A 15,890-nucleotide genomic window follows, 5' to 3' on the forward strand; every position below is an offset into this window, starting at 1 on the left:
CCCAGGCCCCACTGGGATGAACCAGGCTCTGCTTAAAGGGGCCTGCCAAGTTACTTTGATGATATCCCTCCTTTGGAACTACTTTATATTTTTTGTATTGATGATCTATCCCATTTTGAACTGCTTGTAGAAACAATAGCTTAGCAGCTATAGCATAGTTTATGAGGGTTGTTTAAAGTGCTGTTATTATCGACTGTAAAAGCTATAGACAGAATTACAAGAAATTTTGGAACAAAAAAATCATTCAAATGCCATCACCTCACAAGGCGACAGTTTCCATTTTTGCATAATCCCCTCAAGGTCCTGTCCATGTGCGCACATTTATTTTCCTAGATGTTGTCACAGGGAGCGTGCGGCATTGTTTTCTGCTTTTTCCACTTATTAGCGGAAGAACCTTTTCCCCCCATTTTTCTACATAGACTTCATAATTATCTTTTAATGACTGCATAATCCTCTGTCGAGTTGATATACCAAAATGTACTTCCACAGCCCCCCAGTGTTGGCTGTTTCAGATGTTTCTGATTTCCCACTAATCTATAAATGCTGTAGTGAAGATTGTTATGTGAATAGCTTTTGCATTTGTCAAGTGATTTCCTGTGAATATATTCCCCAGAGTAGGATTGCGGGGTCTGAGCAGGACCGTGTTTGTGGCTCTTGTCATCGCGCTCCTGTACGGTCTTTTCTCCTTGATGTCCAGCCAGTGATGTGTTTACCAATTTCGGGGCAACCTCCTCAGTATAGGGTGGTTCCTAAGTTTTTTGTTTGCTAATTAAGTTGAAGGAAAATGGTATTGCAGGATGGCTTTATTTTGCATTTCTTTGATTATTAAAAGAAATTAGCATTTTCCCCTGTGGTTACTCTTTGTATTTCTTGGATGTGAGTTGTCTGCTCACACTTACTGTTCTTTTCCTGTTTCAGTAAATTGGGGTTTTGATTTTTTTTTTAATCAAACCAAGTGAAATCTTTATACACAATAGCTACTGGGTTTTGTCATGTACGTTTCACATATATTCCAGCATTGTGTTTGCCTTTAAATTTTAGATATTTATTTCGGTACAAAACTTCTTAATTTTGCAATCAAATGTGTCCTTTTTGTTTGTTATTTTGGTTTTCGGTTTTGTTTTCCTGTTGCTTCAAAGCTTAGAAAGCTATCTCCCCTCTGGAGAGCTGATAAATATTTAATGCTACCTTCTGTTACTTTAAATTCTCTAATTCATCTGCATTGTATTTGAGTATAAATTGAGTTGCGAATGACATTTTTTCCCCCAAATTGCTCATCAGTTATTCTAACCTCTTTCTATTCCTTTATTCTCTTTCTCAGGAATCATACACCAGATGAAAGGCGATTATGATACTGCACTGAAACTCCACAAGACCCACCTGTGCATCGCCCAGGAGCTGAGTGACTATGCTGCCCAGGGCCGTGCCTATGGGAACATGGGTAATGCCTACAGTGCTCTGGGCATGTACGACCAGGCTGTCAAGTACCACCGGCAGGAGCTGCAGATCTCCATGGAAGTGAATGACCGTGCCTCCCAGGCATCCACACATGGGAACCTGGCTGTGGCTTACCAGGCCCTGGGTGCCCATGACCGGGCCCTGCAACATTATCAGAACCACCTGAACATTGCTCGGGAGCTTCGTGACATCCAGAGCGAGGCCCGGGCCCTCAGCAACCTGGGCAACTTCCACTGCTCTCGGGGGGAGTATGTCCAGGCCGCCCCCTATTATGAACAGTACCTGCGTCTCACTCCTGACCTTCAAGACATGGAAGGAGAAGGGAAGGTCTGCCACAATCTCGGCTATGCCCATTACTGCCTTGGAAATTACCAGGAGGCGGTAAAGTACTATGAGCAGGATCTGGCGCTGGCCAAAGACCTTCACGACAAATTGAGCCAGGCGAAAGCTTACTGCAACTTGGGCCTAGCCTTCAAGGCTCTGCTGAACTTCAGCAAAGCTGAAGAGTGTCAAAAGTACCTACTGTCCCTTGCCCAGTCCCTGAATAATTCCCAGGCTAAATTTCGAGCCCTAGGGAACCTGGGTGATATATTCATCTGTAAAAAAGATATAAACGGTGCAATAAAATTCTATGAGCAGCAGCTGGGCTTAGCTCACCACGTAAAGGACAGAAGACTGGAAGCCAGTGCGTATGCAGCACTGGGCACGGCGTACCGCATGATCCAGAAATACGACAAGGCCTTGGGTTATCACACGCAAGAACTAGAGGTCTATCAGGAGCTGAGCGATTTGCCGGGGGAGTGCAGAGCTCACGGGCACCTGGCTGCTGTCTACATGGCCCTGGGGAAATACACAATGGCGTTCAAGTGTTACGAAGAGCAGCTGGATCTAGGGCAGAAGCTGAAGGACCCCAGTCTGGAAGCCCAGGTCTATGGCAACATGGGCATCACAAAGATGAACATGAATGTGATGGAAGAAGCCATCGGCTACTTCGAGCAGCAGCTGGCCATGCTGCAGCAGCTAAGTGGAAATGAGTCTGTGCTCGACAGGGGCCGGGCCTACGGCAACCTGGGAGATTGCTACGAGGCCCTGGGTGACTATGAGGAAGCTATCAAGTACTACGAGCAGTATCTGTCTGTTGCCCAGAGTCTTAATCGCATGCAAGACCAAGCCAAGGCTTACCGGGGGCTAGGAAATGGACACAGGTAAAAATGACAGGGGACGAATGTGGTCGATGACACACACAAAGAGCATCTGTGGCAGTAATGGCAACTTAAGTCTGCATGACAGCTTGTTAACTACAAAGCATTTTCATACGTGTCTTATTTGGCTCCTCCGATAATTTTGTGAATGTAGCAGGGATGTTATTACCCTGATGTTACGGAGGAAGAAACTAAGGCCCAGAGAGGTTGAGTCAACGTCCAAGATTGCACAGCTTAGAAAGGACGACCCGGAGTCGAACCCAGGGCTGTCTGACCCAAAATGCAGTGCTTTTTTGACTGCATTCATAGTGAGCGGGATAAAAGGGATAATGGGAACAGGAAAGGTGAATGCATCCATTCAACTGACGTTTACCGAAGGCCTCTCACATTATACGAATTTGTGTTTATTAACATAACATCTATCCCCACCAATTACTAGGACTCCCACTTTATTGCTTTTAGGGAAAGCCATCTGAGGATGGCAGGAGTGAGTAAACATATGCTATCATCATCATGCCAGGCACCTTGCAGTGATATCTTGCTTAATATTTATGGCAGTCCTGTATTACTCTACACTTACTATGATCTGCTTTGGGATGTGGGATTTACTATCATCCAGAAACGGAGGCTCGGGGAAAGGAATTCATGTGCCCCACACAACTGGCTTGGTCTGCCGCCAACATCCATGCTCTTCCCAGCCTTATCATGTCATCTCTTAGCAGCACAAAAAAGACACACTGTTGGCCAAGGTGATGCTTTCCTTCTGAATGTGGGGAACCCAAGAAGGTGTCTGTGTCTGCAGAATTTACGGCCCTTCCAGATCAGCAGGGGATTAGGGCTCCTGGAGTGGAGGAAGGGCAAGGGTCAAACTAAATCATCACCCACAGAGTGCTCTGAGGAGCTCAGGGTGAAAGATTTATAGCCATTGTAAAGTGATTTCAAAAACATAGTCTAAGCGGTAGTGGAAATTGGGAGGCCCAAAGAACCAAACAGTTCACTTGCTATCATTGTGCCTATTAATATATTTTATGTTTCCTCTGGGGTGTATATCCCATTGAATCTCAAGCTCTTGGGAAGGTCACTAAGAGATGACTTTTGAATTGCTTTCCAGATTATGAAATTCCCCTGTATCTCACTCTAAGGGCACATGATAGATTCTAGCTAGAAGAGGAGTTAAGAGCTTCTATAGTAAGTGACAGTGACAAATGCTTTTCATTTTCTCAGGGGCTTTAGCATGTCTGCACCTGCACAAAATAATATCATTGCTTTTCTGTCTACATCCCCACAGGGCAATGGGGAGCTTGCAGCAGGCCCTCGTGTGCTTTGAAAAGAGGCTCGTGGTCGCCCATGAGCTCGGGGAGGCCTTTAATAAAGCCCAGGCCTATGGAGAGCTGGGAAGTCTGCACAGCCAATTAGGGAATTACGAACAAGCCATTTCCTGCCTGGAACGCCAACTGAACATTGCTAGAGAGATGAAAGATCGAGCGCTGGAAAGTGATGCGGCCTGTGGCCTCGGTGGCGTTTACCAGCAGATGGGGGAGTATGATACAGCCCTGCAGTACCACCAGCTTGACCTGCAGATAGCAGAGGAAACCAATAACCCCACGTGCCAGGGGCGAGCCTACGGGAACCTGGGCCTGACATACGAATCCCTGGGCACCTTCGAGAGGGCTGTGGTCTATCAAGAACAGCACTTGAGCATCGCGGCACAGATGAACGACCTGGTGGCCAAGACGGTGTCCTATAGCAGCCTTGGAAGGACCCATCATGCCTTGCAGAACTATTCCCAGGCAGTAATGTACTTACAGGAAGGTGAGTGAAAAGGTCTGCGGTGGCCTCTCGGTGTACTCTGAGATCGAGTTCAGAGTCTACTCGGAAGGAAGGGTACACAGTTTGAGTGACCGCCTCTGCTTGGAGTGAGGAGCTCAGAGGCCGTATCATTAGTTCAACCCCAAACCGCGGTGCCCCCCCCCCCCCCCGGTGTTCCTTAACAGCACAAAGGCGTTCCATTGCCCAGAACATGTTACCCGGGTTGTGTAACACTGGTAGCCAGCTGCCCAAGGAGCTGATGCCCTCTCTGCTCTTCAGAGCCCTTGCCCTTGAGAGCAAACAACACTTTCCCATATAAGAGGAATCGTGTAAGATTTAGTCATGTGAAATTTAAGGGCCTGAATCCTAGGAAAACACCCACCTGTTGCAAGCCCTGTTGTCCTTCTAGAAAAGACGTAAACTGTAACAAAACTGTATAGAAGTCAATTTTGATGTGGCAGCTGAGATCTAATCCAGTCTGAGGGTCACTCCAGCAGTTGGCCAGGCTTCCTTCCCAGTGTATATTGTCCACAGTGCTTGAGCTGGTGCTGTGGCAGCCTTGTGCCTGGCACACGTGACAGAAAGTGATTGCCCCTGCCACGACCTTCTCTTCCTCCTCCTTCCCTTCCCCCTCCACCACTCCCAACCCCCACCCCCGCCTCTGCTGCTGTCAGTTTCCACGAGGCTACTACTCGGGAAAGCACTTCCCCTCACACGGGCACATAACATCTTCCCATCCTGGGCGGGAAAAATGGCAGATACGATGTTCTTGGCTCACTAGTCAAAGGAAATAGTTGCCGACTTGAAGTAAAAACTCTCATTTATAGTTTCTAGGGCTCTTCGCATATATAGTCTCTTTAATCGGATTTAATTCTCACAGTAGCCTTGGGAGGTGTGTCTTTATTCCCATTCACAGCCAAATGACCTGAGGCTCAGAGAGTCCAGTGGCTTGGTCCTGACCATACGGTCAGTCTGGGGTATAATGGGGCCCAGCCCAAGGTTTCTAAGCCCAGGAACTACACAAGACCCTGTGTGGAGTTGTTTCTAACCTCCCAAGCCTCCTTGGGGAGGCTGGAGCAGTCAGATATTCCCCCTTACTCCTGAGCCCCAGCTGGGAAGCCAGGAGCGAGGGAAGCAGGAAGCAAAGTGGAGAATGGGCCAGGAGCTGACGGTTTGCTGTCATCCTCTGCGCAGACCAGGGATTGCTCTGGCCTGCAGGCTGAGAGGTTACCGAGAGGCTGGGAGCCACTTCCCAGACCTTCTCTGGCTCCCACTCAATGGCAGCTCTGCCTCAATGCATTAAATATGAGAGTTGGCTTTTGGTTTCCCGAAACTTGACTGTGGTAAAATTCCAACAGACTGGGGGCGATTTTCAGTTGAATTTGGGAAACCTATTAAATTCAGACCCAGCGTATGACAACCTCTCAGCTGTGTTCTTTTGTACTTCCTGAAATATTGTTTCCATAAAGCAGCTGCTTTTGCCCAAGACCTTGTAACATAATTCTATATTTATGGAAAACTCTCAATTTCATTTTTATTGTTTCTTGTAATTTTAAGTCTTGCAGAGATCTAAATTCTTATTGTGGCATCTCCCTGATGTCTGTTCCTTGGCTGTGCTCCACCAGAGAGCCTGGTGTGTCCCCTGAGCCAAGTTAGATGCCTCTTCTCATGAGCTGTTACAGGTGCGGACACCTGGGAGGCCCTTTCTGAGAGCTGAGTCACGTCTGCAGCATCTTGCACTGGGGGAACGGTTCAGTCGGAGACCACCTTGGCACTGCCTCCCTCTCTGGCTTTCGGAGAGGGCTGTGAGTCAGCGTCACCTTGCCCAGTGCACCAGAACCTCCCGGGTGGGGCCTGCTCTGAGATTTCTGTATAAGTGCTCCAGGTGATTTGTATAGACATCCCCAGTTAAAGCCACTGGTCTTGTCCAGCTTTCTCTCTTTTTGCAAATGAAGAAAGAAGCCTAGAGCAATTCAGTGACCTGCACAGAGTTACATGCAGCTAGTTCCTAGCAAACCAGACTTCAGGGATGCTGGACGGGTGGGTTAGATTCCTAAGAGGCAGAGGCAGATAGGAACAGGCAGGACAGGTGCTATGTCTGCCTAGTAGTGGCTTTTAGTTCTTCATTGTTGAACCTGACTTTGGGCTGGAGTGTGTCCGACATGAGGAGATCCAGTGGGGAAAAAAGTCCTTGCTCACACAGAACTTTCTAGGGAGGCTAGCTACCTCAATGAATTTTACTTCCGACTCATAGACCCAGATCTAGCAGGGATAGTCATATTGAAGAATGAATATGGTCAGCATGTTGAAGATTAAAACAACCAGTGTTCCCCTGGTTGTCACCAAGAACCATCTTCTTCCATCTGTGTTCCTATTCTAGGAAGTATTTTAAAATGTGAATAATTTCCAAGTATTATTTTTGTTACCCAGTGACATGATTTAAACGTAATGTGGTGTTTCTAAGTTTTCTGAGCTATGTGCATTTTGAAATGCATACATTTTATGAGCGGGAACCTGAATATCACTTCTGTTATCATCTCAGCTGACTCCGTTCCTTTTCAAAAGTCAGAAATTGCATGGGCCCAGCATGCTCAGAGGTAGGCTCCCATGCACTCTAAATTAGATTCAAAAAAGGAAGTCCTTCCTTTGTGTGTATAGCTATAGTGTGGGAGCCTTCATGGTGTCTTCTGCACAAGGGAACTCCTGCGTACAGAGGGCCAAATCATGAGGACAAAGCCATCCTGAGAACCACTGAGTGGCCAGTACAATAAATGGTTGCCCTCAGATTTGGCTCCCACAAAGCCCTGGAGGTGGCTGGTGTCCTAGAAGCCAGAAGCTTGCTGTAGGTAAGTGACCCAAGCTGCAGGTGTCCCTCTGAAGGCCATTAGAATGAGGACAGTCTCATTTAAGGCTTTCAACTCATAATAGCACTTGTTCTACAACCCTGCTGGGGCACATCAAAGTCTCAGCCTTAAAGGAAAAACAGATTGGACATGAAATGCATCAGCGGCATCAGTAACAGAAGGCAGGGTCAGACTGTGTGAGCATTCTGCTTTGGGGAGAACATCAGATGTGTCTCCCATAAACACTGACTGGATGCTATGTATGTGAGATAGGAAGAAGTATTAGCTTGGCTTCTGCACTTGACTCTGGAACTGTCAGGAAAAAGCCTTTGCCTGCCAAAGAATTAAGTTAGATAAATTTATAGGCCAGGAGTTTTCATTTGCAAAGCTGGGGATTTCACATCTGGGAGGGGGCCAGGTTAGGTTCATTCATTTCACTGTTTCTGCCTGCCCTGCAAATCTGTTTCCTGCTGAGACCCATCACCTGAGCTCTTGCCGGGGCATCTTGGAGTGTCCTGGAAAGGTCGCTACCAACACAGAATCTGAAGAGAATGCTTACTCTGCCTTGGCTGATTGTACTTTTGTCCTGCCATTTATTTAGCTGTGTTGTTAGCATTCTTTATATCCACCTGAGGCAGAATGCCCTGCCAGGACTCCTTGGCAGGGTGGAATTGTCTTTTATGTGTCCTTAAAATTTCTCTGATTTCAGGTTTAAGGTTAGCTGAGCAACTGGGCCGAAGAGAAGATGAAGCCAAAATTCGCCACGGTCTTGGTCTGTCCCTTTGGGCTAGTGGGAATCTGGAGGAAGCCCAACACCAGGTGAGCGGAGGAACACCTGTCCCAGGTGGATTTTGTTTCCAGAAGCACGGAAGACCTTGGGATTACTGTCCTGGTAGTGATGACATTTGCTGGAAGGTGCTATAACCTCTACCCTTGGGTCAGTGTACAGGATCTCCGGCCCAGAAGTGTTGAACCATAGTGAAGATTCTTACTCACTTGTATGATAGATTTCTCAATGATTTCTTTGGAATTCCTATATTATGTGCTACTGTTCCTCATTAAACCGTAATATGAAATTACATGCATTTTATGACAGAAGTAATTCAGGAATTCGTGCCTTGGCATCCTAGAATGTTATGGTATTTTACTTTACTTTTTAAACTATTTTTTTAATTTTTTTATGTTTATTTATTTATGACAGAGAGAGACAGAGCATGAGAGGGGGAGGGGCAGAGAGAGAGGGAGACACAGAATCCGAAGCAGGCTCCAGGCTCCGAGCTATCAGCACAGAGCCCGATGTGGGGCTTGAACTCACAGACCGTGAGATCACGACCTGAGCCGAAGTCGGACGCTCAACCGACTGAGCCACCCAGGCGCCCCTTTACTTTTTAAACTATTAAAGGCAGTTTAAAGAATTAACTATTTCCTTGTTTTAAAAATTAAAACTTATATTGCTATAGCGATTTTCAATTTTTCAAGTACAGTCACTCACTGAATTTATTCTTCACATAACCCTGTGAGGTAAAATGACGACCATCCCGTTTATAGAAAAGAATCTGAGGCTCCAGATCTTGCCCAAAGTCACATAATTAATTAGTGGTAGAGTTGGGGATACTAAGTCTAAGTCTCTTAGTCTTGGAATTCTTTCCATTAAAAAAAATTGTTTTAATGTTTATTTTTTAGAAGGGGGGGAACCACGAGTGGGGGAGGGGCAAAGAGAGTGGGGGAGACACAGAATCCAAAGCAGGCTCGAGGCTCTGAGCTCCCAGCACAGAGCCTGACGTAGGGCTCGAACTCTAGCCGCGAGATCATGACCTGAGCCAAATTCTTTCCATTTTTTAAATTTGCATGAACTTAAAATTCTATGCTGTTTCCAGCATATAAATATTAGAGAAAAGTCTTGAGGCACCTGGGTGGCTCAGTCACTTGAGTGTCTGACTTTGGCTCAGGTCATGATCTCACAGTTAATGAGTTCCAGTCCTGCATCAGGCTCTGTGCTGACAGCTCAGAGCCTGGAGCCTGCTTCGGATTCTGTGTCTTCCTCTCTCTCTGCTCCTCCCCCACTTGCACTCTGTCTCTCTCTCTCTCTCTCTCTCTCTCTCTCTCTCTCTCTCAAAGAAATAAACATTAAAAAGAGAGAAAAGTCTTGTAGTCTCATTGGTGGAGAAACCACTTAAAGCAGCAGGACGGTGTCTTTTTTTTTTTTTAAGTTTTTTATTTATTGAGAGAGAGAGAGTGAGCGAGCACGTGCATGCAGAGGGGCAGAGAGAAAGAGGGAGACGCAGAATCCCAGGCAGGCTCCATGCTGACAGCACAGAGCCTGATGTGGGGCTTGATTTCATGAACCATGAGATTGTGACCTGAGCGGAAATCAAGAGCCAGCTGCTTAACCGACTGAACCACCCAGGCGCCCCAGCAGGATGGTGTCTTTTTAGGAGCGTCAAGCATCTGGTCCTGCGGGTGTCCCTGTGATCGGGTGTGGCTCCGGAGGTGTTTGTCCAGGGAGGACCTGACCCTGGTCACTGTTGTGGAGGGTGGTGTTTGATTCGGCTGAACTGCCAGCAAAAAGCTGCCCTCTTCCTGAAAGTGTGGCTGCCTAAGCTCATTTCCCCCAGCCTCGGCCATTTCCAGCCTGCCTGCTCCCCACTTGTTCTCATTCCAGTCCTTGGGCTCCCTGAGGCCTTGGTGGTAAATTACAGCCGCTTGATGACAAGGAGAGAGGCCTTTTGTTTGTTTTAATCCAAATCAGCACTTGACTAGATTCATAGCTGGGTTTTTTCCTCCCCCACAACTTTCACACTGTAAGTCCATAACCTTTGTGTTTTAGATCCCCTATTCTAATTGAGCACATAAACTATAATTTATGTGGTGTGATCTGATTGATGCCTTTTCAGGCTCACGAGGACCTAACTGGAAATAAAGATTCATCCTTTGAAACCTTCTAAAAAATCGTTTTTACGTTGTGCACCAAGTCGTGTGCAGAAGTTGTCTCTGGTCAGTGGACAGCTGGACGGTGGTTTCCAGGGAGTGAATAACGTTCTCTGTGTCCTGCTTGCAGCTCTACAGGGCATCGGCCTTGTTTGAAACAATCCGACATGAGGCGCAGCTGAGCACGGACTACAAACTGTCCCTCTTTGACCTGCAGACTTCCTCCTACCAGGCCTTGCAGCGGGTGCTCGTCAGCCTCGGTGAGAGCGGCTGGGGTTCCCGCTTCGTGCATGTGCACCTGTGTGTCTGAGTCGTTCAGCGATGGCTGTGACCAAATACGATCTGTTGTTACGACAGACAGTGAAGCCACGACTGCAACCCAGTCATTGAACCTTTGTTCGTTTCATTCAACAAATATCTGTGGGGCGCCTACTATGTGTGGGCTGTGTGCCAGCCCTGGGGGCCTGGTTCCTGACCTGAAGAAGCAGTCACCCCGTTGAAAGGCAGAAGTCAGTGAGTCCGTATGGTGTGACTAGAGCGAGGGTAAAAGAAACTCGGGTGCTGTGAGAACAAAGCGTTTTGGCGGACAGACCCAGGAGCTAGAGAAAGTGTCCTGGGGATAGAGATGCTTGAGCCAGGCGTTACCCCCTCAGGTTCCCTCTCACCGTTAATACCTGGGGGGAGTACCTGAGGAGATGCCTGGCCTCTTCCCTGTCTCCTCTGCCACACAGCTTTTACTTTGCTGTCAAGTGAATGTCTTTACCGTCTGGGTCTGCCCTCCGGGCTGGGGCGTGGTCAGGGGTAATTCTCCCGGGCCTGGGCGCTGCATCGCACTGGGGCAGCATGTATCTCCCTCACCGGTGCCTAAACAGTCGCCTCTTCCCGCTCCTCTGCCCTCTGCCTCTTCTCAGGCCTGTCCAGCTCTGCAGACCGTTTCCCCAAACCCAGAACTCGGGTGGAGGAGGTATTCGGCAGAACTGACAAGGTCTTGGAAGTTGGATGTCGAGGCCTCGTCAGTAACCTGGCCTCTGCTGCGTGTCTGTGAATGCTCAGAACTTCCCCTTGAAAAACGTATCTATTAAATGTGCTCATTGCCTGGGATTACAATTTATTATCTATTATAATCACAGTGTTAAGTCTGCCTAACACTTTGGGGCTGATTTTCCAATGTGCACAGAAATCATCCCTGCTGTTCCAGTTAATAACTTAATAGGGTAAAAGAACACATTTGCATACACACATATAAATCCCCCCTTTCTACTGATGCTGGAACTGCAGGAAGCTAGGCATCCTTGACGTGTCTGGGAGTGGCAGCATCTGGTCTCCTGCCTCTGCCTGCTCTCGCTTTGGACCCTCATTCCGGCAAATCTTCTATATCTCTGTTTATGATGCAAGCAAAGCTTCTGCATTATTTTCCTTCTAAACACTCTAAACAGCCCTTGCTTGAAAGCATGTTGCTTTCTATTTTTTTGTGCCCTCATGTTTGTGCATTAACTTCTAAAGTAGATAACAGACTAGTGTCTTAGGGAAAGCGAGCTCAGAAATTGGATTGAAAGACTAAGAAGAAGCTCTGAAAGAGAGAAGCGGTTTCAAAGAACTAAAGGCTTCAGAGGTTTAAACCCTTTCCCCCTGGGGACAACAAAAGCAGAGAAGAAGAAGCGAGTGTGTGGGAGCCTGGAATGGAATGAAGGATCAGCTCTCACCATAATAATATCACCTTTCTCTATGTGGTACTTTGAATAAGCTATCCAGGCATCCTCGCACACAGCACCGCAGTTAATCTTTACAGTAGCCCTTCGAAATAGGCAGGGTGACTGTTAGGACCCTCCTTTTGAGACCAGGTCAGTGAACGGGGAAGGGACACACTGAGCAGAGGGCCTGGCTTGTGTAAAGGCAGAGAGGTATAACTTGGGAGTGGGGGGCCGGTGTGCAAGTGGGGCTGGACAATGCGATGCATAGAGGGGCCACAGCTAAGGGAGATAGAAAGATGGTCAGGACTTGGCACATCCTGGAGGGTTTGTCTGCCAAGGCCAAATCAGAATCGAAGTTGAGCAGCAAAGCGAGAGGGGTAACCGAGTGCAAAGCATTAGGTCCAAATAGCTAAAGTGAAGGGGGTCAGATGCCAGGAGGCCAGGGAGCAGCTCAGGCTGTGGGTTGGAGAACGAGCGGGGCTGAGGACCATCCTCTGAACAAAGTTGACTCTCTTGGGGTGTGGCTGGGGATGGGGGGAAAGTGGCTTAGGGTGGTGTGGAATCTGAAACTGTGGGGTTTTATTTTTTTCTTCTTAATGTTTATTTATTTTTGAGAGAGAGAGAGCATGCATAAGCAGGGGAGAGGCAGAGAAAGAGGGGGACAGGGGATATGAAATGGGCTTGGGGTGTCAGTAGAGAGCCCGATGCAGGGCTTGGACTCATGAACCAGGAGATCATGACCTGAGCCGAAGTCAGACGCTCAACAGACTGAGCCACCCAGGTGCCCCTGAAACTGGGGTTTTAGAAGAGTAGGCACTGTCCTTAGCATCTGAGGCAGGGGGTTGGGTTTGAAACTGAGACTCGGCCCCACATAGGGATGCAGAGACCGTGAGGTTTCTGCCCAGGGCCTCTGTGGCCGATGGCCCTCGGTGGACAAACACACTCCCCAGGGATTCCTCACCTTATGACTTTTGTGTCCTAGGCCATCATGATGAAGCCCTGGCTGTGGCAGAAAGAGGACGGACGAGGGCATTTGCCGATCTTCTGGTAGAACGACAGACAGGACAGCAGGACTCCGACCCGTACTCCCCAGTCACCATTGATCAGATCTTAGAGATGGTTAATGGCCAGAGGGCACTAGTGCTTTACTATTCCCTGGCCGCTGGCTACCTGTATAGCTGGCTGCTTGCTCCTGGGGCAGGTAAGACCTCTTTCTGTGGGAACCGGCAATTAAGACGCTAGACTGCGAAAGTCTGAGGAATAGAGGTGGAAGAGGTGCATTACCATAGATCAGACTAAGGAGCTGACGTCGGCTTTCAGCAAAACCTCAGCCACGGCGGATATTCCATGGCGGGGTGGTCAATTAATAAGACAGCCCAGCTTTCCCATTCGCCCAAGAAATCGCTGCTCCTCGCTGGTGAATGTGGAAGCATTTATCAAGGAACACGAAGAGCAGGAGGAGTAATTTCACCAGCAGCCCTATTTTTAGGCAGCTGTTGTTCATTAGCTAATAAAGCGCTGACTGTAAGTCCTAACGAGTTCTTTCTAGATATGATTTAATAATTGTGACCCTTTGTCATGGTAAACAGACTAAAATGAGAATGGCAACTCTTGTCACAGTATATAAATGAAGTCTTATGCTTGGAATTTCTGAGTTTAGCAGAACCCATTTTAACCAGTTCTGTTGTAAATCTATTTTAGAAGTAAAAACCCCCTTTGATTAAATCGGCATTAAATGTTCAGGCTGAAACAGTTTCACTAAATACAGAACCACTAATTAGCTGTTAGGGCCATATTTTTTGCATAATAAAATGCTGATGGCTTTACCACGTTGGAGACACCAGATCCAATTAGAGTTTATTGACTGGGGAAGTGGATCTTATAATTGGGAACCTTGAAGAATGGGCTTCTTGACTATCTGTAAGCCAGTTTCAAAAAGTTCAACTGCCAGAGAGAATTGACAAGATTTTCTTGATTGTGTTTCTATCCCTTTGATTAAAAAAAAAAAAAAAAAAGATACGATGGCTAAATGACAACTCTCAGATGCCTCTTGGCTTCTGAGCACTCCTGCCCATACATTCTGTGCCTCAGCCTTATTTTTTATAATCTTTTCCCCTTAATCCCATGTTTTTTTATGGGCTTTCCATAAAGAACATTCTGACCTTTCTATGCTGAAGGTTTTAGTTGTGATGTTCATGGTGACTTGGTGAGTGTCAGCTACAATGGAATGGATCCCTGTGTATCCCAGCCCCCCCAGAAGGACACCGATACCTCGGAAGACACGGCTGGTGATGGAGGCATCAAGCTCTTTCTCTCTGTCATTGTTATGTTTTGGGGACATGATTTGACAGGTGGTATATCCAAATCTCTGTAATAATGAGCCATGTATAATGAGGCTCCTATTGTTTCTCTTTCCCTTCCTCTTTGCTCTTAATGAGACTCTGAAGCTTTCACTGGGGCTCTAATCCAATCAGAGAGGACCAGCATTTTCCGGGGCTGACACACCTCATTACCATTTGAGAATATGTCCTGTGTTTATTGCCAGAAAACCACTATGGATTGCTTCAGTTTCATGCAGCCATAATTTTTTGCTCCTTTAATCCATTAATGATGGTTGACCAGTTAGTCTTATTTAAAAATGGCTGAAAACATTTTTTATCTGGCCTTTGTACTACACATTTATTTTGCCTTGCTTTTGTGAAATGAAAGGTCTTTGAGTAACACAGTTTCCACTTGGCTAGTTGTATTTGTGTTCAGGATTTCAGCTTCTGGGGAGAATATACCTTGGCATGTTCATGCACTATTCGAGAAAGAAAACCTTCCCTATTTGGTGCTTCTGAGAAGCCACTATTTCAAAATACATATGAAGTCACCATTCCATGAACTTCTGAGTATATCTACAAAAGCAGAAGCCTTATGTTGAATTCCCTGGTTTCAAGCACCAAATTTGATGGTGGAAGCTGTAGAAAGGGGTACTGACCAAATTTGGGAAAGCCCTCTCGTGACCTTGGATTTCAGGATTTCTTCACATTTCTTTGTGAAGGATTTCTTTCTTGATTGCTTTGGATGGCACGCTTGCCAGAGAAGGCTGTGCCCCACCCTCCACCTCTCCCTCCTGAGACCCCAATCTTGCATAATGTTGGCTGTGCCTGTCTTGTTTCAGGAATTCTGAAGTTTCACGAACACTACCTGGGTGATAACACAGCGGAAAACTCCGGCGACTTCCAGACTGCCAGTAGTGCGGCCCTTCCAACAGCCACGAGCTCGGCCCTGGAGCAGCACATCGCCAGTGTGCGGGAGGCCCTGGGGGTGGAGTCTTACTACTCAAGGCAAGTGGTACAGCGTCCCTAGCCCCTTCTTCAGATACAATCCTAGCGTCGTTGGTTTTTTTCTTTCTTTCTTTTGTAAACAGCCTGTTCCAGCTAAATGGAAGAAATCTTTGGGAATTTGCACTTTTGTGCTTAGTCTATTCACAGTTGCTGCAGGAGAAACAAATATGTGTCTCTGGAGTGCAAACCCCTTTGTGGGCTGTCTTTATTCTTTCTGGTAATTTCCTTTCAGACAGGGAAAGGCCTCATCGGAGATGCCCATTTTCTAAGGAGGGTTTGTAGAATGTTTAAACATAACACAGGACTTCGAATTTAACATCCCAGCTAATTAAAACTGAGATGATTTGGGGGTTATAAACCGATTAATAATGAGTTTGTTTGTTGTAGCTGAACGCCTGTCTGGGAAAGTAATTTGACACTAGTGACAGGATCTGTGCACAAATCTGTGTGCTGTGGGGATGAGGTGAAGGAAGTTGAACTCCTAGTATGGAGAACAGAGAAGGCAAGTGCTTTTTTGCAGAGATTATAAAAGCTGTATGCTTATGGAAACATTTTATCATGATTGACTATTTTACATACGGAAAATCACTTCTACAAGCACCCTGCTTCTGGGGAAAATCAAAAGAAGGG

General features: G+C 46.9%; 1 protein-coding gene across 4 annotated transcripts in view; it reads left to right on the plus strand.

The window, feature by feature from the left end:
• The window catches only part of TTC28 (tetratricopeptide repeat domain 28), a 626,630-nt gene that overhangs the window by 510,473 nt on the left and 100,267 nt on the right, over positions 1-15,890 (plus strand). For all 4 annotated transcript variants that reach the window (XM_019426523.2, XM_053902214.1, XM_053902215.1 and 1 more), the window contains 6 exons: positions 1,322-2,663; positions 3,949-4,472; positions 8,022-8,131; positions 10,371-10,500; positions 12,914-13,132; positions 15,095-15,260. In XM_019426523.2, coding sequence (XP_019282068.2) covers positions 1,322-2,663; positions 3,949-4,472; positions 8,022-8,131; positions 10,371-10,500; positions 12,914-13,132; positions 15,095-15,260 — 2,491 coding nt within the window. The remainder of the gene's footprint in view (positions 1-1,321; positions 2,664-3,948; positions 4,473-8,021; positions 8,132-10,370; positions 10,501-12,913; positions 13,133-15,094; positions 15,261-15,890) is intronic.

Source organism: Panthera pardus, unplaced genomic scaffold, assembly GCF_024362965.1.
Source record: "Panthera pardus isolate Hobbes unplaced genomic scaffold, ASM2436296v1 HiC_scaffold_15, whole genome shotgun sequence".
Taxonomy (NCBI): Eukaryota; Metazoa; Chordata; class Mammalia; order Carnivora; family Felidae; genus Panthera; species Panthera pardus.